Here is a 28000-nt window from a genome sequence, read left to right on the forward strand (position 1 = left end):
GATCCGAAAAATCCCCGCACGCTAGCACCAACAAATAATACCAAATTAATAATTGGTCCACAACCCAGAGCTAGGGTTCAAGTCTGACTGTTCAACACTCAGGGTAAAAGTCCATTTTACCCTTTCCTCACATGGCGCAAAATCTGAGGCCCACCAATAGCATCAAAAGCCCACTAAGTCCCAATTTCCTAATCGGCCCAAAACCCATCTTGGTCCTAATCCAAGGAGGCCCAAACTTCTAAAAGATACCCAAAGCTCCAAATGGGCCCAAGCACCAAAAAGGCCCACATACAGAAAACTAGGGCCCAACAAGGCCCAAATGCCCAAAACCACATCTCACGTCGTGACCAGCCTTGGTCACATCATGAGAGCTCACTCAATCATAACCCAAATCATCACGACTCAACATAGTCAACTCATCTAAGGAAAAGTCAACAGGGCTGCCCTCACGTTGTGAGAATCCTTTCTCACGTCATGAGCTCCAATCAGATGACCATAAATGGGACCAACACTTCTCACGTCGTGAGACCCTGTGTCATCACGTCATGAGAACAGTCTGATGCTAAAAATCCAAATTTTAAGTCCTTAATCCATTAAGCCCTTAATCCTATTTCTTTTAGAAGCTAACAAAGACTCCAAAGGCCAATAAAACGATTACTTGATGGACATGCATTCCCCAAGCATGTCCTAAACCCATATTAGGTCAAAATGACAAGAAATAACCCCAAACTCAAACAAGATTCATAAATTACAACCACATTCCAGATCCATAAGACTAAATCATAGAGAATGACTCATTGATCCACAAAGTTGCTAACTTTATGGATCCCAAGCATGCAATCCAACATAAACATGAAAAAAGGAGCTTAGAACTTAAATCTAGCAATTTGAGCTCATAAATATTGGATCTTGGATACTTAAAATGGTCTAAAATGTGCACAAGATGATGATGATGAAGCCTCCTTGCTGAACCAACACTCTAGAACCTCTTCTTCTTCTTCGTCGTCTAGCCACTAAAACACTAAAATGGATCCAAAATCACCAAGATGGATTAGGGTTAGGGTTTTCTGAGTTAGTGGAAGGTGGAGGCTGAGAAATGAACCCTAAAACCGAGATAGGAGGGCTTAAATACGTAGGAAACCCTAAAACTTTGTGGGCTTGAGCTGTAGCGCTCCTCACGTCGTGAGCTCTTAGAGCTCTTATTGCTCACGTCGTGAGCTCAGTCCCGGATGGAATCTTCATGCGGCCCTCCTCACGTCATGAGCCTCCATGCCTTACGTCGTGAGGACCCCCTTTTCACCAAAATCTAACCTTTTGACCCTCTGAAACCCTAATTCGATTCATCCAAGAAAACATATGTTACATTAACAATAAGTCAACAACTAATTTCTAGGTAAACAACTACTAATTTCACATAAACAATAACAATTTCAACAAAAAAGAAATTAATTTCATAAACTTAAAATATAAATGCTTACTTGTTTCATTGTAGAGTTTGAAGAAAGCCACTAAAAATAATTTTCTTATGAGTTAATGCTCAAAATCGAAATAGCTTGGAGCTTGGTTTGAACTTGGAATCGAAATAGCTGGAGCATGGTTCTTTTTGATGGGTTTTATAGGTTACAAAACTATGTGCTTGCGGAATTTCACTTAACAATTAAGGGCACATGCAACCTAAAGGATCTATGCCATACACTTTGAATGCAATATATAATGAAAAACAAAAACAATATGAACCCTAATATAATCAAAATACAATACAATAATTAGGGTTACATACTTTTGATTTGTTGTAGTAAACAAATTACTTTAATCCTTCCTTTGAAGAGCTTAGAAAGCTAACACCAAAAGGACGATGCCTCAATTGGCTCACACCCAAACCCTAGAACTAGAAGACAATTTAGGATAAAGGAGAGAGGTATAATTTTCATTCATATGCCTTTAGGAAGGAGTATGCACGAAATTTGCAAGCCAAGAGGTCCTATTTATAGTTTAGGTAACTTGCAAACAAAGCAAGATTTGAATTGATTAAATAATAGATTTAATCTTAATTCAAATCCTTTTCTTTTATGCAACCAGGAGGCTTCCAGATACCCCATAATAGCTCCCAAAAACCGTCCATGCTTGGATGGTTCTAAAATTGCCTCTTTTGTTCAACTATTAGACAATTACAATTCACATCTTGCACCTTTAATTAATTCCAAATTAATTATGATTAATAATTAATCAATTCTAATTAACTTCATATTAATTTATTAATCATATAAATTAACAAATCAACTATTTAACAATTGATCTTATTTTAGTTTATTAACCACGTAATGGATCAACAAATCAATTGTCTATTTCCAGTTAATATATTAACAAATCATTTATTACATTGTAATCATATAATAAACTAATAAATTTATCCTCTCTCTACAAATGTCATTCTAATCAAGTTCTAGTTATGAAGGCAACTCAAAAAGGACTTTGCTTCTAATTACAAGAATATAACAATTTAGTTATGAGCTTAGACACATTAATCCAACAGTCTCCTACTTGGATAAGTCTATAACTACAATTGTAAGTATAACCTTGAACCAAACAACAAAGTGTGCTTTCCAAAGCCACTGCCAAACTCTGATTCAAATCAAATGTTGGCTCTAAGATAAGTGATTAGTTATTCCTTCGTTCTACAAGATATCGTATGAATAGAGTCATGGATTAAATGATCAACCTCATGTTTATTTGTTTGTTTACCGATTTCCCGATTTGTGGTCAAATTTAGACTACAAAATCGAACATATCAATTTAGTCCGGACCAGACGTATGGCTTTCATAGATCAACTCAAACCACTGAGAGGTCCACAAATATCGCTTTTCCTGTTAAAGCAAAAGGAATGAATAAACTTCGACTACATAACTGTAACCTTTAATCACCAAATCATACATGACACTACGTTCTATAACATCATGTTACTGATATGTTTTCACAATACCAATGCACAAACGACTTGTAAATTACAATTTATGTATCTCCGTTTGAAGAATAGAATATATTATCATCTCAGAGTTACTCGTGATTAAATCCATGAAGTATTCTCTAAGCGTGGGTTTATCCAATACTTAAAATCCCTATTTCCAAGTACTCATGAATATTGCAGTAATCTGTATGCAACATACAATCCCTATGGACAATCTACAATCCGCTTCATGACAATCTTAATTCACTACTTATTTCAAAAAGTATAAACGACTGTGGAGTTTTGAATAATATTTAAATTACTCAGGGAAGTAAAACATGTAAAACAAAACACAATAATAAATTAATTAATTACGGTATCATACCCTTTGAATATAAATAAATCCCTATTATTTAATCACCATAACAATTATGAATTTATTCATTGTATAATGTTTCGAGTAATCAACTAACCACTTGAATTAGAAAACATCAGTCATTCCATGTTATAAACATGCATACTATGCCTCTCTATGACCCTTTTTTTGTGAACAAATCGACCATACATTACTCCAATGATGCTCATTTCACAATTCCAAATTATTATCATTATCTAAGATGTAGTGGAATTCCATCTTTACATACATTCACCTTCTGTGATGTCAAGGTTCTAAAGTCACGGGAGCGGGGTCTCATGAGGATTTTTGACATCCCTACATTGATCAACAAATTAATCATATTACACTTAAATAATATCAGTAATACAAATCACCAACATATTATAATATTCATCTTTGTTATTTACGAAGAAAGGGTAAGAATATGGATTTTGATGTGTTTTTCGCTAAGAATACATCTACAAAAGTAGTAAGTTTATAGTTTCTGTTAAAAAAAAGCAAGTTTATAGTCAATTTAGCGGTAATAAAATATGAATAAATCTTTATTTGATTATATGGTTCTCATCTTTTACTTCTGTTAAGATCATTGAGCCATTAAGACTAACAATGCATCCATCATGATGTGCAATAGAGCCTTGCCCAAATATGGAGTTCCATGGTAAATCTTCAAATCACTACAAGAAAAAGTCCTTATTAGTGATGACCTAAAATTTGGTCACTAACAACATCATTTTAGTTGTCACTGAATTTTGATAATCCTACAAATTTAATGACCAAATTATATATAGTGGTCACTAAACTGTGAATAAAATTAAAATACTCTCCTTATCATAAGAACTATTAGTGACTAATAGATACCTAGTGACAAAAAAATAATGGTCACTGGATTGAAAGTTGAGTTGAATGACCAAAAATAATTGTCACTTATTATTCTTTGTTATTCTAAACCACATACAGCTAAACCGTGACCACTCAATAGTAGTACACTGGTTTACAAATTGAAAACAATTAATGACTAAGTTGTGGTCATTAATTAATGTTTTTTATTTTAAAAAATGACTAGAGCTTTGTTTTCTCTCGGACATAATTTTCCGAAGACATTTTATTTGAGTAGTCTTTAACTAAGTTTTTATGCACTCATCCACAACTAATCAAAACCCTTTTATCAAACATATTTATTATACTACCCTGATAAGGTATACTTGACCTAAAACTATTCTGGAGCCCTTTTGTATTTTACATTTGTATACTACCCTCGTAAGGTATACTTGACCTAAAATTAGTAAGGTATACTTGACCTAAAATTATTCTGGAACCCTTTTGTATTTTACATTTGTATACTACCCTGATAAGGTATACTTGACCTAAAATTATTCTGGAGCCCTTTTGTATTTTACATTTGTGGTGTTTCGTAAATCTTTTTGTTGTCTTTTAGAGGAAAAGTTTGAGATGTTCATTTTCTATTTTCATCGTAATGTTCAAACTCTAGAGTGAAAAGTCACTCAGCCTCTCGTCAACACTCAACACTTCTCTCCTCTTTGCCGGTTTGCCCTAAATCGACAGCCGCCACACCAACCATCGGCAGTTCGGCACCAGCGTCGCCGGTCTATCGCCGCCGGTCCATCGTATCCGGTCAATCGTCGCCGGTCCACACCCTCCCATCGACCCACCTCTGTTCTCCACTCGAAGTCAAACATGTACTCTTTTCTCCGCTCTCATGTGGCATACATCACTTCCCTGCTAATCAAGTTATCAATTGCTAATCAATCGGCTCCTTGATTCCATTCAACCAAATAGTAGCTAAAATCATAGCAACTTGAAACATGACTTTCTCAACAAACAGAAAAGCTTGATTTCCTATCATTAAATTAGCACATAGTTTACAATCAGCTGCATTTTTGTTTATTCTTCCATTCTACCAAACTGTTGAATTCGAACCATGCTCTGATGTTGTCTCCATACTTCTCTTTCATCAGTCACAACGGAAATCCAAATTCCGTTCATTCTCAAACCATCAGAACCTTTACCAAGTTTTTTTTTGGCTGATATAAAGCAAAACATTCTGAAGGGAGATTATCTCTTCCAGCTCGTAATTTCTTGATATTTTTTCATGATTTCCTCCCTCTCCAAGGTCTGCACACAGATAAATATGTTGTAAGTAATCTTTCTTTATTTAAGAGTCATGAAATCTGTGATGGCCTCTATAAGTAATTACATGTATAACATAAAAGAGTTATTAAACCTCACAACTTCCAGATTCTACTTTAAGACTATTTGGCATGCTAGTTTATCTTTAATAGATCTTTAAGTTAGTAGTACATTTTAGTTTCATCTCATATACAAAATTTAGATTAACTTATTGCTCAATTTAACAATCCCACTTGAGTTTTCTTAAATTATATCACTGTCATTATACATTTATACTCTTTTCAAGAATTTTTCTTTTATCATAGCGTATGGACAAGTCTTGGATGAACATAGTTCATATGACAAAGGACCCAAGATATGAGTCGGGTGTGAATGAATTGCTTAATTTTTCATACTGTGATAAAGAAGTTTTGTCAAAAGTTCCATGCCCTTGCAAAATATGCAACAATTTTCGACATCATAATAGAACAACTATATTCTCACATTTGATGCAAATGGGGATTGTTAGTTAGTTATGTTAGGTGGATATATCATGGTGAGTCATATAACCTGTCGGATGATGATTGATGATATATAAGTTGATGGGGCTAGTGATGATTTAAATGATGATGAACTTGAAGAGATGTTAAATAACATTGGTCAAATATTGATCATCTTCATATCTATTTCTAAGAAAAATAAGATTTTTTGAAAGTATAATGCTATTTTCTGCATGTTTTCTAAAGTTTGCTGTCCATTTTTGTTTTTTCTGGAAAATACTTGAAAGATGTGTAGAGATAGCACTTTTAGCATCAAACTTTGATCATCTTCATATCTATTTGGGTTAATGTCACTTTGACCCAACCAACTATCAATGTTATTTTATTTATTTATTTATTTTTTGCATCCTAGGGGAATTAACTTCGGCTTTTAGGTTTTAAAATGTCTTTTTGTAAAAAATATAGGGGTCTACCGGTTACCCCAATCTAGTCAGCAAAATAAAATGCCATGTCATTACATGAAATTTGTTAACTTGTGTTCCACGTATATAAAATTTGTTAACAAATACGATTCATTACCAAAAGCTGGAGTTCTGGTCATACAACTTGAAAATAAAGCATAACATCTTTTTTTTTTTTTTTTTTTTTTTTTTTTTTTTTGTTTCACATGCCGGAAGGGTTTAAATCCTAAAGCAAAACAATTTAGTAGAACAGGATTTTGTTGAATGAAGATAAATTGATCGTTCTCCCTATCTCTCTCTCAAAAAAAAAACCTAACAAGCTATGGATTGATCAATGCAAAATCATGATTTTGGAAGTGACAAAAAAAAGATCGAATGCAGATACTCACCGCCAGATTTAAGATGAACAATAACAAAAAATAAAAAAGACAAAGATGGAAGAGGTGAAAGAGGCTCCTCCATGATTTAATCTTACAAAAGCCTTCACCATCCATCTTCAGAGTAAAAACAATAATAATCGATTTAATCACTCCACTTATATCCACAATTACTTCCTTTTTCATACTCACCTCAAAATCAAATAAATTTTCATAGTACCAATATACATCAAGAAAATAGAAGAAACAGAAAGAGCTTCTTAAGGTGAGACGAAACACTATCTTGCTAGTTCTTGAGGTGGGCGTATGGAGAAGATAAGCTGAAGAGTAACAGTGGTGATACTTTGACTTGGATTTTTGAGGTGGAATCTAATTTAATTTCTTTATTTAGTGAAAAAATGATATCATTAAAGAAACCAGCAATTACAAGTCAAAGTCTTCTTTTAGCTAGTAAAAATAGACTTTATGCCCTTAAACTACAAAAAAAAACATGAATGACCATTTAAAACAAAACCGTATTGTTGGTTGGGCTAGAGTGACATTAACCCCATCTATTTCTTAGATTTTTTTTTTTGAAAGTACAATGTAGCATCAAACTTTGATCATCTTCATATCTGTTTCTTAGAAAATTAAGATTTTTTAAAGTACAATGCTATTTTCTGCATGTTTTCTAAAGTTTGCTGTCCATTTTTGGTTTTTCTGGAAAATACTTGAAAGATGTGCAGAAATGAACACTTTTAGCATCAAATTTTGATAATCTTCATATCTCTTTTTTTGAAAAATAAGATTTTTTTGAAAAATAAGATTTTTTGGTTTTTCTAAAGTTTGCTCTCCATTTTTAGTTTTTCTGGAAAAATACGATAGGCCCAAGGACACATTTGTTTTCAGTAGAAGGAAGAACAAACCAAAGCAACCCAATTCTACTTGTTGATCCAGGCCCACTAAGTTATTCCCTGATGTCTTTTGTCTTTATGATCTTTTAATTTCTATTAGTCCTTTCTTTTGTAATGCTCCTCCCACGTTCTGTTATTATGGGGGGACATCCTAGTGGTTGCAGTATTTGTCGTTTGTACCTTTTGTCTCCATGGTTCTTTACTTATAGTCCTGGAGAGCCTTGTTCTTGGGTATGCAAAGATTGAATGAAAAGTTCCTCATGGACATAGGAGAGCACCCACCTCTATAATTGTGGGCATCTATCCATTTTGGTTCTCATTTTGTGTTGTTGTTTGTGTGAGCTTGAGGCCAAGGCTACCAAAATATGTGAAAAATGTGCAGAAACTAGCACGATTAGCATCAAATTTTAATCATCTTCATATCTATTTCTTAGAAAATAAGATTTTCTGAAAGTACAATGCTATTTTTTGCGTTTTTTCTAAAGTTTTGACATTTGTTCCTATTATAGAAATAATGTCTTTTATGTATTTTTTATTATCTTGTTTGGTATGCAGTGTTTAAGTAGACACTTTATGAATCAAAAAAGATATCGAGGAATGGTGGAGTCAAGTAAAAAAAAAGTTGAAGAATACCTTTTTCTCAAATATGGTATTTTCTCTGACACTGACTTTTGATAATACCTTACATGAATTTACAAATGTGTGTTATTTTTATTTAGATGGTTGGCCTGAAAAAAGGTGTATCGAAGAAATCCGGCCTTCAGAAGTCATGTAGCAAGCATGATGTAATATATCTTAGGATTCATAAGGGACATACTAATCTCAGGTTGCAAGATGAGGTGTTGCCTACCGATGAAATAATGAAGTCACTCTCTCCCCATCAAAGTCATCTCAGAAGAGTTTCTTATTCTAGTTTGAACGGAGATGAGGAAGATTATGAAGAAGAGGAACACAAAGTTGATTCTTTTTGAGATGCGAACATTGGTTTAACTTCTCATGGTATGTTGATTTGAAATAAAATAGTATGTGATTAATGTGTATGATTATATAATCAATCATTTTTTTTAATAAGTTTATGTAGGCATGTGTAATACTCGAAAAGAATCTAGAGCTTGGAATGAAACTTAAAAGAGGTGCTTGAATAAGGCGAATTTAGTTTTTGAAGTTGATGAATGTGCTGGTCGTATAGTTGGGGAAGATAGTCAACTATTCATCACTAAAGGTGGGTTTGTTGCGTGAGAGATCATGCCAAATTTGATGGAACCACTTGGAAAAACCAATCAGATTTGTTGAAGTATGATATTATCACTAAAGGCACGGTATGATGTTATCAACTCTCTATTTTAATATTTATCGTGCAAAAGTTTCTTTAAAGAAACAATATACTTTCATTTCGTTCTATTACAACATTGTACTTTCATTTCATTCTATTATAGCGTTCTACTTTCAAGAAGACAATGTAGGAAAATTCAACTTTGTAGGAAAATTCAACTTATGATCCATACAAAAGATGAAGCAATCAATAATCTTGCAAATGGTGTAATCGATGCTGATTTAGTAAAACTATGTCAAAGATTTGCAAGTGAGAAATTTCAGGTTACTTCTTTGCCAAATTATATCCTTCCTTACATTTATCAAGAAATGTAAAATGTCATAAATGGTCGATGCGTTTTTACTTTGCATAATTACAAAATTGGTCCGTGTGTATTCAATTTGCAGAATTATAAAATTGGTCCCTGTGTTTTTTGGTTTGCAAATATGACAGGAACAACCCTTGTGTTTTTTATTTTGCAAAATTGGTCCATGTGTTCTTTGTGCATAATTATAGAATTGGTCCTGTGTTTTTTGGTTTGGAAAAATGACAAACAACCCTTGTGTTTTTTATTTTTAAAAATTTACAGAAATGATCCCTATGTTTTTACTTTGCATAATTAATAATACTGGTCCCTGAGTTTTTTGGTTTGGAAAAATGACAGAAACAACCTTTGTGCTTTTTATTTTCAAAATTTACAGAAATGGTGTGTATGTTTTTACTTTGCAGAATTACATAAATGGTCCCTATTTTTGTGGTTTGCAAATATGACAAAAACAACCCTTGTGTTTTTTATTTTGCAAAATTCATAGAAATGGTCCCTATGTTTTTACTTTGCATAATTTCAGAAATGCTTCATACATCTTTACATTTTGCATGAAATAATCAGTTTCACTTTAATTGTTGCAGAAGGTTAGCATTAGAAATAAGAAAAACAAATCATTTAATCAAGTTCCACCTGCGGTTGGCACAGTTTCAATTGCAAAGATTGTTGACAAGGTAAGCAACTTCTTTAAAACTTAAATCTTTCATTGCTTGTTACAAATATATATATCTTGACAAACTTATGGTGAGCAACCTTGTTAAAACATAAAAAGAAAGGAGAAGAAGTATCATTGATTGAACGTTACAAGACTGAACATTTTTCGAAAAAAAATTCAAATGGCCAATGAGAAGCTCGACGAAATTCGGGTATTTTTAATATCTTGACACACATGAATAATGTATTTGTTTCACTTTTAATCTAAGTTGTTTTGTTATGCAAAATGAATTCCTAAATGAGGAACTTTCTTGTTCTCCGACTGAAATTTGTATGAAAAAACTACATCGTATACCGGAATATATAAAAGGGCGTTCTATTTCGACGAAAACAAGTTTTTGCTGTAGAAAAGTTACAAATGGAACTGGAATTAGAAAAGGAAAAAAATTAAAAGCTTTAAGAGGAGGAAATTTGGGTAAGTAAAAAAGAACAACTACAATTTCTAGATGAGCTGATCAAAAACAAGTTTTGTATCTCATTTAGAGCTCTCATTAAAATCTAACAATTTACAATGATGGTGATATGAACCTATTTATAGGCAAGCATGAGAAACCTTATTCTGATTGGTCAGGCCTATCCATAATTAACCTATAAAGAGATACCCTAATTTCCAACCAATCATAGAATGTCATGCGGGTTCTTCTAGAACTTTCAACCTCATGAGCATCAACCAAGCACATGATGGAGCATTATGGACCATGATGGCTCATCATGAGCTACCATGGTGCATCATGATGGCGCACCTGCCATCAAACATTCCCCTTATTCTTATTGTTCTGAGCAACTCTTATTCTTCTGAGCAACATTTGGACAATCTTGAGCATCCTAGTGACCTTTACACATGAGCGGCGCATCAGAAGCCATGATGGCGCACCATGAACCTTGGTGCGCATCATGCTCTATGATTGCACATCCTCCTCTTGAATGGTGTATCCTGTTTCAATTGTTTATCAGTAACACTTTAACATTCCTGAAACACAACAATGCACACAAGAGTGGCGTATCAAGCAACAAGGTGGCGCACCTTGTGTCATAGCTGGCACATCCTCACTATAATGGCGCATCACTAATGGTCCACTCCAACTCCACGTGCTCCATTGCAACTCTAAGTGCTCCATGTAAATCCTAAGTGCTTCATGTTAATTCTTAGTTTTCCATGTTGGATAGGACTTCATACCCCAACATTATTACCTATCTAAACAGAATTTGCATTTTCAACTCAAGAAACTAGGCAGTGAACAAAAAGAAAGAGGGAGGGGGGGGGGGATGTCTTTCATACCATCCTCAACTTAAGAAACCATGGGGATGTGTTTTTGTATGTTGGAGATACAAATCATTAGGGATGACCATCGGAACCGGCCCGGGAACCGAACTTGGTGAAAAATAGGAACCGAACCGGACCGCCGGTTCTACCGGTTTCGGTTCCTACCGGTTCTTGCCGGGTCTTCAATGTTGGAACCGATCCTTGAGAAATAGCAACATATTTTGAGAAATATTTCGGTTACGGTTTCGGTTTTTGCCGGTTATACCGGTTCACGGTTCCAAAAATCCACAAGAATATCGTCCCGGTCCCGGCCCAATCGGTTCTATCTGGTTTTGATTCCGGTACCGGTTACGGTTACGGTTCCGGCCGGTTCCCCGGTTCCAAAAAAAATGTAGATACAATCTACATGGATGGGTGGATATGTATTCATTTAGAGTTTCGAGAATGTAACCTCTTGTGCAAAAGATCGAAATGTCAGTAAAGCAGGGATTTCCAACCTAGCTTCCTCCCTTGCCAGAACTGTTGGTGTGGCTTATAAATGTACATGTAAGGAACTTGCACATTGGCATCTGTGTTATGATACTCATCGACCATGTGACCTGGCTTCACAACCTTGTACAGGTCCATACAAGCTAAACCGACGATCATTGTTGTACCGGTGTTGGCACCTTCTGGAGTAGTTCTTTGCTTGTTAACTTCAGGAATACCATAGGTCTTCGCCCCAAGTTACCCATAGCAACAATCAAATCTATATGACTATCACCATGAGCATGCACGCTCACCAAATAAATAATAACACTAGTCGCTAGGGATGTTAGATATGCACACATAATAATAATTAACTACTTTACCTTATTAAACTGAATGAGTTTCAACAACCTTGATCGAGGGAGGATTTCTACTGTACTCTTGTAACTTCTTTATAACTACTTCTATATCACTAACGCCGCTATCTGTAGCATAATAGTCTCCTTCGGTTGGAACTCACCAACAATTTCAGCTAACTTTTCATGGTTGTTTGCCCACAAAGGGACACAAACATCAAATGCATCAACACAAACTTTGGCAGTCGCCAAAAAAAAATCAATGACTTATTTTGAGAAACCATAAAATTTAGCGGGTGAGGGAAGCGCTTTGGAGCTGACCAAAACATATTACCACATATGGTTTTTCTTATCTTGAGGAAAATCACATACCAATTGCCTCACGTTGTTGTTGAAGTACTATTGAAACCTAGAAACATGTCAATTGTAGTTATCAACAAGAATAAACCAAACAGAGCTAGGCGGACTAAAAGCCTAGTTATCACAACTAAAAAACAACTCTATAATTTTTGGAAATTTTCGTTCGTGATTTAGTATAACGACTTCATATTCAAAAAGCAGTAAAACAACATTTAATAAATATGTATATATCCAAAAAACAGTTAACCCGTTTAAACTAATTATGAAAAACCGAATGCAATTTAGAGTAAAAAGTAGCTACTTTCAATTTCAGATTAAAAATTCTTAAGAACATTGAAGCCCATTCAAACTGCCCACAGCCCACAGAACATGCCCCACATAACATTCTTAAGAAGGTTCTTGTACACAAACTAATATATTTATTAAAACCACAAGAACAACTTTACATCGGTTTATGCATACATGTGAACAATTATAACTTTTGCTAAACGACATTAACTAGAAGTAACAGTTCTAGTGTAACTGCTACATAACTTCCAGAACCATTACACCCTTTCATGATATTGGTTCAAGGACAACATCATTTACTAGTTAAATTATCTGTAAATAAATACCAAAATAATTAAGCCCAACTTAACTTTCAACGAAGAAGATATACAAACCTTATTGGTTGGACACAACACTCATTACATTTTTTAGTCTAGTAATTATTTAATATCATTAATTTGTTCAAACATGTCTTTAGCTATTTCTCTTATATGACTTAGTTGGTTTCTCACATAAAGCCTTTCCATTGAGAACAACAACGGTGCAAGATTTTCTTAAAGATCAAGAACCGTCATAAAAGAGGTACATTAATTAATACTAGTTGAGCAATCAACAAGGAACTTTTTTTTTTATAAAAAGAGTAACCTTGTTTTTGCTTCAAGGGCCAAAATGGGACGAGTGCTAAAAAACGAAAACTAATTTGTCCCACATCATTGGGATGCAGAGAAATAATGGTTCACATGTCACTAGCATTATTTAAAGGATGAATAGTATAGTTTTTGTGCCTACATTTCATGCTTTTCTGTTACGGTTAACTATTTATAAGCACAATAACAATTTTTATGGTAACAAAAATAAAATAAAAATTAATACTATATTTTTCAATGCCACCAGTGTGACTCCGCTTCTAAAACCAAGTCAATTGAAAAGTGAGACATGAAGTGAGAATTACCTTTGATGCGCCCAATTGATTCAATGTCGGAACGTGTCGAGGCATTGAACAACTTCCAGCTTCTTGAAACCGCCTCCATATACATATTCTTCTGCGTGCACATACATATTCTTTTGGGTTTGATATGAAGGCATTGGCTTCTAAGGGTTTCTTCACTAGCATCTCTTTGAATTCTGACCACACCCATGCAAAGCAATGGTCAATGCTCTTAATGTGGGTATCTAATACTTATGTAACAAATCTTTTGAGGTGCGATAGTTATCAGTGACTTGGGGAATTACGACTCGGATGTCACACGTATTACCCGATTTGCCACATTATAGTAGTGGTTTGTTGAAAATCATGCATTTTTTTATTAGCACAGAGCGTTGCCAGAGTTGACAATGACATCTAACTTCCTCCTGCTAAAAGCTATGACTAAACGGATCTCGGTACACAAGATCCACATCAAATGGAAGATGTTTGTCAGGGATGCCACAGAAGCAACAATTTTTGATTTTTGACTGCCCAATGTTCCACTCACGATACAAAAATTGTTTGCTTAGTTGTTTGTTGACAACTAACTACATATGGATCTGCAACTATCAACATCCCTTCTTGACCATATGACACGCCCATTAATGCTAGGCTCTTTGCGAACTTGCATCCCAAGGAACCATACCCTATAAGAAGAATCCTGGAATTAAGTTCCAAACACTACAATCTGTCCATCATAACGACTATTCATAGGCTTAATGTATGCATCGGATACCAAGGGAACCCTAGGAAGAGACCCGACCGAGTGAAAGTAAAAGAGCTGAAAACATTGTTATATTAAGTGTCAGATTGAATAAAAACATAACTATGATGTTTTGAATTAGAAATATAAAAGGGGAGTGTGATGGATTAACCTGATGAATGGGGCAAAACGTTTTAGACAATGCCATTACCACCTCTTGAGCAACGATTCCACCAAACATGGTACATGAGCCCCACGGGCAAAATCATGCAGGAGCTTATACTTAAATTCAACATCCGAGATCAAGGCTCCTGTGATATCATCGCGCACCATCGCGCACCAAATCTACTGAACTATCATCCAATTCCACTTCTTGAGCACTCTTGTTTAGTATTTCTGCGATATCAACAAACCTCTGTGCATCATCTTCTGTTGAAGCCATGAGATGAATATATCGAAAGCTCTGTATGCCATATGCATAATGGGATGCATGGTGATCGAAGTTGGGGTCGCTAAAACGAAATACTTTTGGATGTCTAAGGTTCTCTCTCAAAGTCCTAAAATGATACATCTTTGACTTCTTGACCCCATCCTACATATGGTTCATAGTTCATGGCGTCTTCTTTAATATAGAACGACTTGACCGTTAGGTTGACAACTTTTCTTTCTGATGGTCTCTCATCCTTTGGATCATACTAAACCAGATCTCGTCACCATCTTCAAGCTTTAGGATCTCATCATCTAAACACTATACAAGTGTAGGCTCCGAATTTGTAATATGGTAATCATATCGGAGCATGGTTCCTTAATCACCTTTAACATCGCGAACAGTAACCATATAATTGTTGAATATTGATTACAATAAACAATCTTGATTGAAGGAGAGCAATCTTGATTCATGTAAAATTATATTGAACCAACAACTATACAACTATTTCTTATATAGTTGGAGCCTACACTTGTACAATGTTTAGATGATGAGATCCTAGAGTTTAAAAATGGTAACGAGGTCTGGTTTAGTATGATCTAAGGGATGAGAGAACTTCATGAAGAAAAATTGTCAATTTGACAGTCAAGTCGTTCTATATTGAAAAAGATGCCATGAACTATGAACCATCATATGTGGGAGGGGGCCAAGAAGTCATAGATGTATCATTTGAGGACTTTGAGAGAAAACCTTAGACATCCCAAAGTATGTCGTTTTAACGACTCCGACTTCGATCACCATGCATCCCATTATGCATCAGGCACACAGAGCTTTCAATATATTCATGAGTGATATATATGGGGCGCTTTTCTAGTGGCTTCATTAGAAGATGATGCACAAAGGTTTGTGAATATCGTAGGAGCCTTGATTTTCTTGGTGTGCGATGATATCATAGGAGCCTTGATTTTCTTGAATGTCAAATTCAAGTGGAATCAGATGATAGTTCTGAAGATTTGGTGTGCGATGATATCATAGGAGCCTTGATTTTCTTGAGTGTCAAATTCAAGTATAAGGTCCTGCGTGATTTTGCCCTTGGGTATCGTGCGCCATGTTTGGTGGAATCGTTGCTCAAGAGGTGGTAAAGTCGTTGTCTAGAACGCTTTGCCCCATTCGCCAGATTAATCCATCACATTCCCCTTTTATCTTTTTGTTTTAGAGCATCATAGTTATGTTTTTATTAAACCTGACACTTAATATACCAATGTTTTCAGCTCTTTTACTTTCACTCGGTCGGGTCTCTTCCTTGGGTTTCCTCGATATCTGATGACATGCATTAAGCCTATGAACAACCGTTATGATGCACATATCGCCAAGAGCCTAACGTTGATGAGTGTGTCATGTGGTCGATAATGTATATGGATAGTCACATATCCAGATGTAGTTGTCAACAAGCAACTAAACAAACAATTTTTGTATCGTGTGTGGAACATTGGGCAGTCAAAATCAAAAACTGCTACTTTTGCGACATCATTGATTAACCCTAGAAAACATCTTCCATTTGATGTCGATCTCGAGTACCGAGATCCGTTTAGTGATAGCTTTTGGCAAGGGAAGTTAGATGTCATTGTGAACAAGTAGGCAATGCTTTGTGTTGATAAAAAATGCATGATTTCTAACAAACCACTACTACAATGTGACAAGCCGGGTAATACGTGTGACATTAGAGTGGTAATTCCCCACGTCACTGATAGCTTTTTTTTAGAACGGCAAATCTACACTACTCCTAATACCACCTATGTCTCCAATAAGACTTGAACCCTCAACCGCTAGGAGAGAAGGCAACACCCGATACCGCTAGGCTAGAAGCCCTTTGGTACGTCACTGATAACTACCGCATCTCAAGTGACTTGCTACATAATTATAGATTACCCACATTGAGACCATTGCTTTGCATGGGCGTGGTCAGAATTCGAAGAGATGCTAGCGAAGAAACCCTTAGAAGTCAATGACTTCATATCATATCCAAAAGAATATGTATAACCAATAAGGTCTATATATCTTCTTTGTTGAAAGTTAAGTTTGACTTAATTGTATGAACTTAATTTCATTAGTAGTTGATGTTGCCCTTGAATCAATACCATGAAAGGGTGTAACGGTTTTGGAAGCTATGTGGCAGTTATACTAGTAATAGTTAATGATGTTTAACAAGAGTTGTAATTGTTTACAAGTATGCATAAACTGATGTAAAGTTGTTCTTGTGGTTTTAATAAATATCTTAGTTTGTGTACAAGAACCCTTATTCCTTTCATTCTTCCTATGTGTGTGCGGAAATCATTTATGCATGTTCCGTGGACTGTTTCTCCAACATTCTTAAAGTTTGAATCGACTTCAATGTTCTTAAGAATTTTTAGACTGAAATTGAAAGTAGCTAGTTTTGACTCTAAATTGATTCGTTTTTTCATAATTAGTTTAAACGAGTTAATTATTTTTTGGATATATACATATTTACTAGATCTTGCTTTACTGCTTTTTGAGTGTGAAGCCATTATACTAAGGCATGAACGAAAATTTCCAAAATTTATGGAATTGTTTTTCAGCTATGATAGCTAGGCTTTTTAGTGTGCTTGGTTTATTCTTGTTGATAACTACAATTGTCATGTTTCTAGGTTTGAAGAGTACTTTAACAACAACGTGAGACAATTGGTATGTGATTTTCCTCCGGATAAGAAAAACCATAAATGGTAATCCATTTTGGTCATCACCAAAGTGCTTCCCCCACCTGCTAAATTTTATGGTTTCTGAAAATTAGTCATATTGATTTCCTTGTGGCGGCTGCCAGAGTTTGTGCTGTGACATTTGATGCCTGTGTCCTTTTGTGGGCAAACAACTATGAAAAGGTAGCCGAAATTGTTGGTGAGTTCCAACCGAAGGAGGCTATTGATGCTAAAGATAGCGACGTTGGTGATATAGAAGTAGCTATGGAGAAGCTATAAGTGTACATTAGAAATCCTCCCTCGATCAAGGTTGTTGAAACCCATTTAATTTAACAAGATAAAGAAACTAATGTCATTATGTATGCATATCTAACATCCCTAGTGGACTAGTGTTATTATTTATTTGGTGAGTGTGCATGTTCATGGTGATAGCCATATGGATTTGATTGTTGCTATGGGTAGCTTTAGGGCGAAGACCTATGATATTTATGAAGTTGACAAGCAGAGAGCTACAATCATTCCTCAAAGAACTACTCCACAAGGTGCCAACACTGGTAGAACAATGGTCGTCGGTTTAGCTTGTGTAACAATTGATAAAAACTGGTTAGAGTTTGACGGTCAAACCACCGCGAACCACTATGTATTAAAGACAAATTATGTGTAATTTTATGTTTATATTGTATATTAAAGATATTATATCCATAATTACTTTCAGAACATCTCAAACTGCTTAACAAACCGTCTATCGTTGAGGATGAAATCGAAAATCACCAAAAAATAATTCTATTTGTGACGTTAAAAATAAATCTATGCATCGAGTATGCCTAGGACTAATTTATGATCAATCTGAAAGATTATGTTCTTCTGATTTTTGTAGATATAAAGAACGTCCGAAACGGAGATCGTATGAACTTACGCCTTTTTTTTAACCGATAAATATAATCAACTATAAACTAACACCCAATTCTACTTATATCCACTACGAGACTTGAACCCTCGACCTCAAAGAGGAGGGCAACACCTGATACCGCTGAGCTAGAAGCCCTTTAGTAGTTACACCTCTTTTAAGTTATAAGAATCATAATTTATCTGATTTTCCTTGAATAAACTCTGCACTGCTTCATTTGAAATAGCTTCGAACCTTGTAAATTGTTTTTGAGCACGTTTTTGAACTCACACTATGGTCTATTATTTAATTTCATTTTTATGATATTTTTAATCTCGAGCAAAACCAAATTCGTAAAATCTGTCGAATCGAATCCAATTAATCGCGAAACTTTAAACGCCATTTCCTGGAGTTTTGTATATCGAAATTGAATTCTGTCTGCATTTCTGGAATTACCATGACCACGACAATAAGCAGGAACTTTCAGAAAAAAATTACGTATCAGGATTTTATAACATGAGAATCGAGAAACGAGATTTATATCACAAAATATATTATACATGTTACAACCCAAAATATTCACCATAAAGTCAACATTGACTTCAGTAATACAGGAAATGGCTTCAAATGAATACTAAAAGTACACATTTATTTTTATTTTATTGGTTTCTCTCCCTCCCTTCAACCTCTCGTCTTTCTCTCATCTCTTTAGCCTATCCGGAAAACGAAACCTAAGGGAGGAGGTTGCTGCCTCCATTCCAGCCACCACCCCCTCTCCTTCTTATCGACAAGCAAGCCCTAAGAAGCCCCCTGACGTTGCCATTTCCCGTTGCCATTTCCAGCTGTCGGACGTTGTTTCCGTTCAGGCGCCAAAAACAGCTCCACCGGGAGCTTCCTGCTGAGAAAAAATGCAAGTTGACAACCACCGTTGCTACTTTTGATCACCACCATTCTAGCCGCTATCTGCCTTGCCCCTCCCCTTCGCGTTTTTAGTCGGCGACGAGATCAATGAGACCAAGAGGATCACCGGTCTCGATCGCTTCTCCTTTGACAAATCTGCCATCACCGAACCAAGCTCCACCACCACTGCCTGGCCATCTTGAGACCACCCTTTTTCTTCCTTTTCCAGTCGAATCCACCACTAGAGTTTCCTGTGACTGCCTTCCGTTCGTGTTTCTTTTTTTTCTTTCCCGATCTGTTGAGGACGAAGACTCCACCCCCTTTGTTGGTATTAATTTGCCTAAAAACAGCACCTCACTTTTATTAATTGATCAACATCAGCCCCCATTGGTTTAAGTTCTTACAAACCAGTTTTTCTGGGAACAAATTCCACAATATTATTCTTTAAAATGAATACTCTGATTTTCAAATAAACATAAATAAACCTTAAAAATGGACGTGAATTTGGGGATGTCACCGTACATGTGAGATGTGATTTATTGATTCGTTCACGAGTTTGTCCCTTTGCCTCATAGCACGAACTGAAAAACCCAACACTTCAGGTGGTTTTTCTTCTATCACACTCTTAGCTGTTTGAACTCTTTCATCTTGAACCACCATTTGGAAAGCTTTATCTAGTGAAGGAAGCGGGTATTGGGAAAGAATACTTGTACAAAGTGCATCAAAGTGATCGAAATTTAAGCCCATAAGAAACTTATGTAGCATGTCGTTATCCCTCCGTGTGGCATGAAGAGTTCCTGCTGTACAACTCTCACAACATGCACAACTTATGATAGGTTCGAGGTTGTGGAGTTCTTCTCACAAACCTGTCAATTTCCTAAAGTATTATGTCACTGTCATGTTCTTGGTCTGCTCGCATTTGGCTATAGTTGTCTTCAATTGTTGAATTCTAAGCCCATTCACAACAGCATACCGAGATTTCAACGTGTCTCACATTCGTTTTGCATCTCGGTATTTTACAATGTTGTTCTTCACCTGTGGATCTATAGTCTTCATCATCCAGGACACCATCATCGCATGATGGTGTCCCAATCTGCCTTTGTGCAAGGGGGTTCTGGTCTTGTGATCGTTCTATCCAAGAATCCGTACTTCCGGCATGCCTCCAATGCAGTGGGTTCTTGTCTTGTGATCGTTCCATCCAAGAATCTGTACCTCCGGCGTGCCTCCAATGCAGTACGAATGTCTCCAGCCCAATCATCATAATTGTCGCCACGTAATTTAGTTGGAGTGATAAAATCTCCTGGCTGATCTTGGCTGATCTTGAGGTCCAAGATAAAACAGTGAGTTGGCTTCAATCTTTGACGGCGGCGGTGTTGCTCCGCTACCTACTTCCCCCGTCATGTTTTAGGATTTTAGGGGTTGTTACACCCGCTCTGATACCATGAAAAGTTATGGCTCAAAAGTGTGTGTTTCATTCATTTAGTTTGTTCTGTATATATACACGATACAGTGACGATAAAATCTGGAGCTAACCTCTAACAGGATACAAATTCAAATTAAGAGATAAACTATGAGCCTAACTAGATAATATCAATACTAATAGTTGAAATCTTATCCTCAAGCCTTTACATTTATTGATCGGAGGGAAAATCACTGATAAATTGACATGTTGATCACGCCTCAAACATACAACTGAGTGTTCTACTTATTCCACAATACAGAAACGAGTTTACACAAACACCATTCTGAATTCAAATTTTGAAATCCAAATATGGTTTTTGGAATGAAGAACATAGCATGTACGAGTACCGGCGAGGAAGATGGAGAATTGAATCAAGATGATTTTGTTGATCTCGCAACGAGGAAGAAAAGGACAAGGATGACCACAATGTTGAAGAGCCCAAGTTCCAATTGGGAGTCATAATCGTAAGCAGTCTGGGGGTTCACAATCACAACAATCGGTACCTGATTCTTCTAGTTCTAAGCCTTTTAGTGATGAAGTTAGGTTCTTAAATCCTGGAAACAGTAAAAAACGCAGGGGGCTCTAAACAGTGGGTGTGTAAAGGCTGTAAAGTGCGGTGCTGATGGCACCCACCCTCCACCTCACTAATTTTCAATTTTGCCATTGAATGTAAGAGAGAGAGAGAGAGAGAGAGAGAGAGATTTTTGCCTCCCATTTTCCATCGGTGGAAATGCACCGGCGGTGAAAAAATGGGTCCGGCGCGATGTACACCGCTGGTAAAACACTCCACCTCAGCTTACCACCGGTAAGAATTGCGTGACACCGTCCAACCTAATACATTCAATGTTAGTATACTCTAAAATTGAAGTAATATTCTAGAGTTTGAAGTAATTATTACTTTATGTTATATAATATGTTTTGATGTTAACCGGTATATTGTACCAAAATATATGGTACATCGTACCGGAGCGTCCCCAAGTGTACCGAAATGAGCCTACCCACTTTGTACCGAATTCCAGGAACTTAAGGCTAGATGGAGTGGTGCCACAGAAACCGTACTCCTTTCACTGTCACGTAAATGTCACATCAACTTTTACCACAAAAGTGTGGTTCCTTGCCAACCCAAAGAGTGATGCCACATTTTTTTTAACAATTTAATTTAAATAAAAACTTTAATTTTCATAAAAAAAACATAACATTTCATTACATTACTTGAAAAAAACATAACATGACATTAAAAAAAAATCCTAAAAACTTAGAAAATCAAACTAAAAAACTTAAACCTACAACCTTAAAAAAAACACACATGAAACGATTAAAAACTTAGAAAAAAATTAGAAAATTTTTAAACTTACTTATTAGTATAACATTTTTTGAGATCGGTTTTCATTGTCAAAGCAATTTTTTGAGATCGACTTTCATTGTCAAAGCAATTTCAAGACATCTTGAAACTTTTTGAAGAAAAGATGATAAAAAAGGTTCCATAAAAAAAGATAGGTTAGAGGGAAAACTACAATAAAGTCCCTACATATTGGCCTCATAATCGATTTAGTCCCTATATTTTTTTTATTCAATTAAGTCCCAAATACCGGTAATCGTATTCAATTAAACCCTTTAACCCGGTCAACAGGTCATCCAACTTTCAAAAATTACATTTTTGGCCCATATTTCAAAATTTATTACAAATTTTGTCCATAATTTACACTTTTGGCCAAGATTTTAAGTTTTGTTACAAGTTTGGTCCAAACTTTACCTTTTTTGCCCAAATTTTAGAACTTTATTATGAATTCATCCTAACTTTAGTTTTTTTACAACTTTTTTTTCTCAAAAAATTGTTTCTAATATGTTTTTTCCATATAAAATCATATTTATACAAAAAAAAACATATTTTCACATAAAAATCTTATATTTTCTATATAAAAACTTTTTTTAAAAAACTTTTTTGTATATGAAATATCTAGTTATAAAAATATGTAATTATTAAGTATATAAATATATACAAATCCGTTTTTATAAAAAAATGTATACAAACACCTATCACCTTTATATATATATATATATATATATATATATATATATATATATATATATATATATATATATATATGCACACAAATATGTGTGTATCTATATTTTGTTTATAAAATCGTGTTTGTTTATATTTTTTTATAAAAACATGTTTGGATAATTTTTTATATAATACGTGTTTGTATACATTTTATAAAATCGTGTTTGTATACATTTTATAAAAATGTGTTTGAATAATTTTTTTATATAATACGTGTTTGTATATAGTTTATAAAATCGTGTTTGTATACATTTTATAAAATGTATACAAACACGTACTACATAAAAAATTATTCAAACACGTTTTTATAAAAAAATGTAAACAAACACGATTTTATAAAAAAATATAGATAAAATAGGTGTTTGTATACATTTTTTTTGTAAAATATGTTTTTGTATACATTTTTTTATAAAAACGGATTTGTATATATTCATATACTTAATAATTACCTATTTTTATAACTAGATATTTCATATACAAAAAACTTTTTATATAGAAAATATAAGATTTTTTATGTGAAAATACGTTTTTTTGGTATAAATATGATTGTATAAAGAAAAAACATATTAGAAACAATTCTTTTAGAAAAAAAGTTGTAAAAAGAACTAAAGTTAGGATGAATTCATAATAAAATTCTAAAATTTGGGCAAAAAGGGTAAAGTTTGGACCAAATTTGTAATAAAATTTAAAATCTGGACCAAAAGTGTAAATTTTGGATCAAATTTGTAATAAATTTTGAATCTGGGCCAAAAATGTAGTTTTTGAAAGTTGGATGACCTGTTGACCGGGTCAAAGGGTTAAATTGAATACAATTACCGGTATTTGAGACTTAATTGAATAAAATTAAAATATAGGGACTAAATCGATTATGAGGCCAATATATAGGGACTTTATTGAAGTTTTCCCTAGGTTATATATATATATATATATATATATATATATATATATATATATATATATATATATATATATATTAAGGGTATTTTGGTCAACATATATTTTTCTTACATTTAACATTAGCTTTAAAATCAATGTATTTACAAAATCATATTTGAACATTCTTACAAGACATCATTTTCTCAATCTCTCTCACTAACTTTCAAATCTTCTCAACTTTTAAATACTTCCTTCTTTTACATCCACCACCACCTATCTCCGACGACTGTACAACACCGCCACCGCCTACCTCCGACGACTATCCACCTCCGCCATGTCGTTGCCTCCTACTTCCGGCTAAACTCATTACAACTACTGCCTACGTTGCCGACGACCACTTATCCTTCGACGGAATGTCGAGTCAGTCATGTTTTTTTTGCTTCAAATCTGAAACCACAAAAAAAACGACATCACCGAGGTGTTTCTGCTTCAGATCTACCGTCAACCGCCACACCACCGCTTGTCATCTCCGACAACAGAATTCCGACTTTTTTTTGTGTGTTTTTTTGCTCAGATCTTACCAGATCTGGATGATTCTAGTGATTTTTTCTCATCTCTGATCGTGTTCCTAGTTTAGATCTTTTGAGATGTGGTCAGATCTAGAACCTCCACTTTCTGATCTGCCATCCACTTCGCCTCCACCTTCAGATCTAACACTTTTTGTCACCGGAACATTAGATCTACCACCAGATCTTCCGTACCGTTGTCTAGATCTGCAAGCTCCGGTCCAGATCTACGTTTTCTGCTTGACAAACTCCGATCAAGATTTATGTGGATATTTCCCATGTCTGACAAGTATGATGTATACAATCTCTTTAAAACATTTGTTACAATAGTTGAATGACAATTTTCAACTAAATTAAAGAAAGTGCAAACTGATTGGGGTGGTGAGTTTCACAACACCTCAACCTTCCTTACCAGCCTTGGAATTGTTCACCTACGGTCATGCCCACACACCAGTGCTCAAAACGGTTTTCTTGAACGACGCCACAGACATGTCGTTGAAATCGGCCTAGCCTTAATGGCTCATTCTAGCACTCCTCAAAGGTTTTGGCATTTTGCTTTTGAAGCGGTTGTTTACCTCATCAATCAGATGCCCTCTCGCACCTCTACGAACATATCACCATTTCAACTCGTCTTTCAAAGACCTCCCGACTACTCATTTCTAAAGGTATTTGGTTGCTTATGCTTTCCATATCTTCGCCCTTATAACAGTCATAAAATGGATTTCCGGTCCACTCCTTGTCTTTTGCTTGGCTACAGCCCATTCCATCATGGTTACCGATGCCTTGATCTCTCCACCGATCGGATATATCTTTCCCGACACGTTCTTTTCGACGAATCCTCCTTTCCCCTTGGTACATCTCCTGTAACCGACACCACCTCCACACCCGGTACCTCACCGCCGTCGGTCTCCACTCCGCAACCAACACCGACTCCAACCCCAGCCCCACCTAACCCACCTCGTACTAGACCATCAAATCTCCGCCAAAACCCAAAACAACGAGTTCCTTATTAGCCTAATGCTCATCATTTTATCACTACTACCACTGAACCCACTAAAACCACGTCTTTTTCGGTTGCCAACAAATCACCTGAGTGACGCAAAGCCATAGAAGAAGAATACAATGCCTTACAAAAAAATGGCACATGATCCCTGGTACCTCCGATACCAAATACTAACATTATTAATTGTAAGTGGGTTTACAGGTTAAAACGTGACAACGATGGCGCCATCACTCGCTACAAAGCACGGTTCGTTGCAAAGGGATTTCGTCAGCAACTAGGGATAGATTACCATGAGACGTTCAGCCCTGTAGTCAATTCAACCAACATCCGAGTTGTACTCTCTCTTGCTATCACACAACTTTTTTTTCGACAACTAGATGTTCAAAATGCCTTCTTACATGGCAATCTGGAAGAAACAATATATATGAAACAACCTCCTGGATTTGTTGATACACAACATCCGAACCACATGTGCCTACTCCACAAATCTATCTATGGCCTCAAGCAAGCTCCTAGGTCTGGTTTCATCGCCTTACACACATCATCCATCTTCTCGGCTTCAAAGGGTCCAAGACCGATCCTTCCCTGTTCATCTATTCTCATGCCAGTCCAACTTTATACATGCTGGTTCGGATGTTGATACACAACATCCGAACCACATGTGCCTACTCCACAAATCTATCTATGGCCTCAAGCAAGCTCCTAGGTCTGGTTTCATCGCCTTACACACATCATCCATCTTCTCGGCTTCAAAGGGTCCAAGACCGATCCTTCCCTGTTCATCTATTCTCATGCCAGTCCAACTTTATACATGCTGGTTTACGTTGATGATCTCATTCTCATGGGTAACACTACCGCTCTTATTAATAAAGTCATTCAACAACTTGCTACCACGTTTGCTATCAAAGATCTCGACTCTCTATCATATTTTCTAGGCATTGAAATTGTTCCAGGAGGGTCTGACATCATCCTCTCAACGAAAATACATTTTGGAATTTCTCCAAAAGGCTGGTTTGTCAGAATCTAAGCCGACTCCATCTCTGATGAACACCTCTAGCCCTCTGATAGTGACAACCTTCTCTTCTCCGATCCGGTACGGTATCGCTAAGTTGTTGGAGCCCTTCAGTATGTGACCTTATCCAGGCCGGACATTACCTTTGCAGTCAACAAGGTATGTCAGTTCATGCATGCTCCGACTGATAACCATTGGTCTGCTGTCAAGCGGCTTCTTCGCTACCTTCATGGCACTGTTGATCATGACATGCTTATTCGCCAAACCTCAAGCACTCAACTACAATATTTTACCGACTCTGTTCGGCAAGGATACCTTAACAAGATACCTTAACTGCCTTTTTGGATGCTGATTGAGCCGGTTGCCCAGATGACCGTCAGTCCACGGGGGGATTTGCAATATATCTTGGTTCCAATTTAATATCTTGGACCGCATGGAAACAACGAACCGTATCTAGATCTTCAACAGGGTCAGAATACAAGGCGCTTGCTGACACGGTTGTTGAGCTCACCTGGCTTCAATCTCTTGTTCGAGAACTTGGTGTTAACTACTCTAAACCCCCGGTCTTATGATAACCTTGGGGCGACTTATCTCTCAGCTAATCCGGTGTTTCATGCGCGCACAAAGCATGTGGAAGTTGACTTCCACTTTGTCAGAGAAAATGTTGCAAATAAAGATCTCCAAGTCTGGCTCATCTCTACACATGATCAAATAGCCGACATCTTCACAAAGCCACTGCCAACTCCAAGATTCATACAACTAAGCTCCAAGCTGCAGGTCGTTCCCCGCCCTTAGCTTGCGGGGGCGTATTAGACACAATTAGATATATTATAGAATAGAGGATATCAATGTGTAATATCTAAAGCTATATATGTTGATTGTATGTAACCTAATACAATACAATAAAATTGATCGACACTTTACTAAACCCTTTCTCTAACTATGTGTATGTGTTTAACTATGTGTCTAAACCTTTAAATGGTGTACTTAGATCCATGTTTTGTGTTTCAGATCTAAAACAATGGTCAGGTATGTGTTTGGTTTTAGGGAAACAGATCTACAAAGATGCAGTTCAAAACGAGCAACATTTCAGATTTAGCAATCCTGGTGAAGCAATTTATGGATGGTTTCAGTGCTGAAAGGTGAGTAGTAGACATGAGGCATGGGATGCACAGCAACTGTTTGATAATTATCCTCAACTAATACTTAACTGTTAATATAGAATATAAAACTAATTTCTTTATGTTTATATTACATGTAAGGAAATGTACTTATGTTGCAGACAATATCAAAATAAAGAAGAATGATCGCCCTTTTCTCCTGTTTTGTGTGGCAAGAAAAGCTTCAGGATGATAAAAACCCCATGGAAGTTGATTGGCTTAAGGTAACGATCATGTTCTGTTTTAAATTTGTTAGTAGCTTGTATTATTTTACATTTTTAAATCTATGTGCTGTTTTTGGTGATCAGGCCAAAAGAAAGATGAAGAAGCTTTGTATCAAGACCTTCCCCTTCAATCTCTTGAGTATAAAACTTTTGGATAGAGCGACAAAAAACTTGAACATAAAACTAAAAAACATAATATCAATTATGTAATTTTTTCTATGATTATGATCTTAAAATTGGCTAATTGAAATATGATTTTCTTGGTA

General features: G+C 35.7%; 1 protein-coding gene and 1 long non-coding RNA gene across 5 annotated transcripts; both read left to right on the plus strand.

The window, feature by feature from the left end:
• Positions 1-4789: 4789 nt before the first annotated feature.
• On the plus strand, positions 4790-28000 carry LOC145113409 (uncharacterized). Of its 4 annotated transcripts, none has more exons than XM_079049506.1 (9): positions 4790-5496; positions 8256-8349; positions 8420-8699; positions 8773-9019; positions 9137-9296; positions 9922-10011; positions 27398-27492; positions 27613-27734; positions 27819-28000. In XM_079049506.1, the coding sequence occupies exons 4-8, from the start codon at positions 8997-8999 to the stop codon at positions 27701-27703; spliced, it is 459 nt and encodes a 152-aa protein (XP_078905632.1). In that variant the 5' UTR covers positions 4790-5496; positions 8256-8349; positions 8420-8699; positions 8773-8996; the 3' UTR covers positions 27704-27734; positions 27819-28000. The 4 variants fall into 4 exon arrangements, 1 of the variants encoding a protein (XP_078905632.1); XR_013710774.1 differs by having other exon boundaries at positions 4791-5496; positions 27633-27734; XR_013710776.1 differs by having other exon boundaries at positions 4793-5496; positions 8782-9019; positions 27362-27492; positions 27633-27734.
• Positions 10018-18296, plus strand: LOC145113410 (uncharacterized). The gene is made up of 2 exons (XR_013710777.1): positions 10018-10203; positions 17530-18296. It is a non-coding gene; the product is annotated as an uncharacterized LOC145113410 (long non-coding RNA).

Source organism: Lactuca virosa, chromosome 5 (assembly GCF_052849685.1).
Source record: "Lactuca virosa cultivar CGN04683 chromosome 5, Lactuca_virosa_CGN04683_v6, whole genome shotgun sequence".
In the NCBI taxonomy this organism is placed as follows: domain Eukaryota; kingdom Viridiplantae; phylum Streptophyta; class Magnoliopsida; order Asterales; family Asteraceae; genus Lactuca; species Lactuca virosa.

What these genes read in the sequence shown, in the direction of transcription:
- LOC145113409 (XM_079049506.1), top strand. Translation starts at nt 8,997, where the DNA reads ATGATATTATCACTAAAGGCACG. An exon ending in TTGCAAAGATTGTTGACAAG is followed by an intron (nt 10,012 to 27,397) that starts GTAAGCAACTTC and finishes GTTTGGTTTTAG; the next exon opens with GGAAACAGATCTACAAAGAT. An exon ending in GATGGTTTCAGTGCTGAAAG is followed by an intron (nt 27,493 to 27,612) that starts GTGAGTAGTAGA and finishes ATTACATGTAAG; the next exon opens with GAAATGTACTTATGTTGCAG.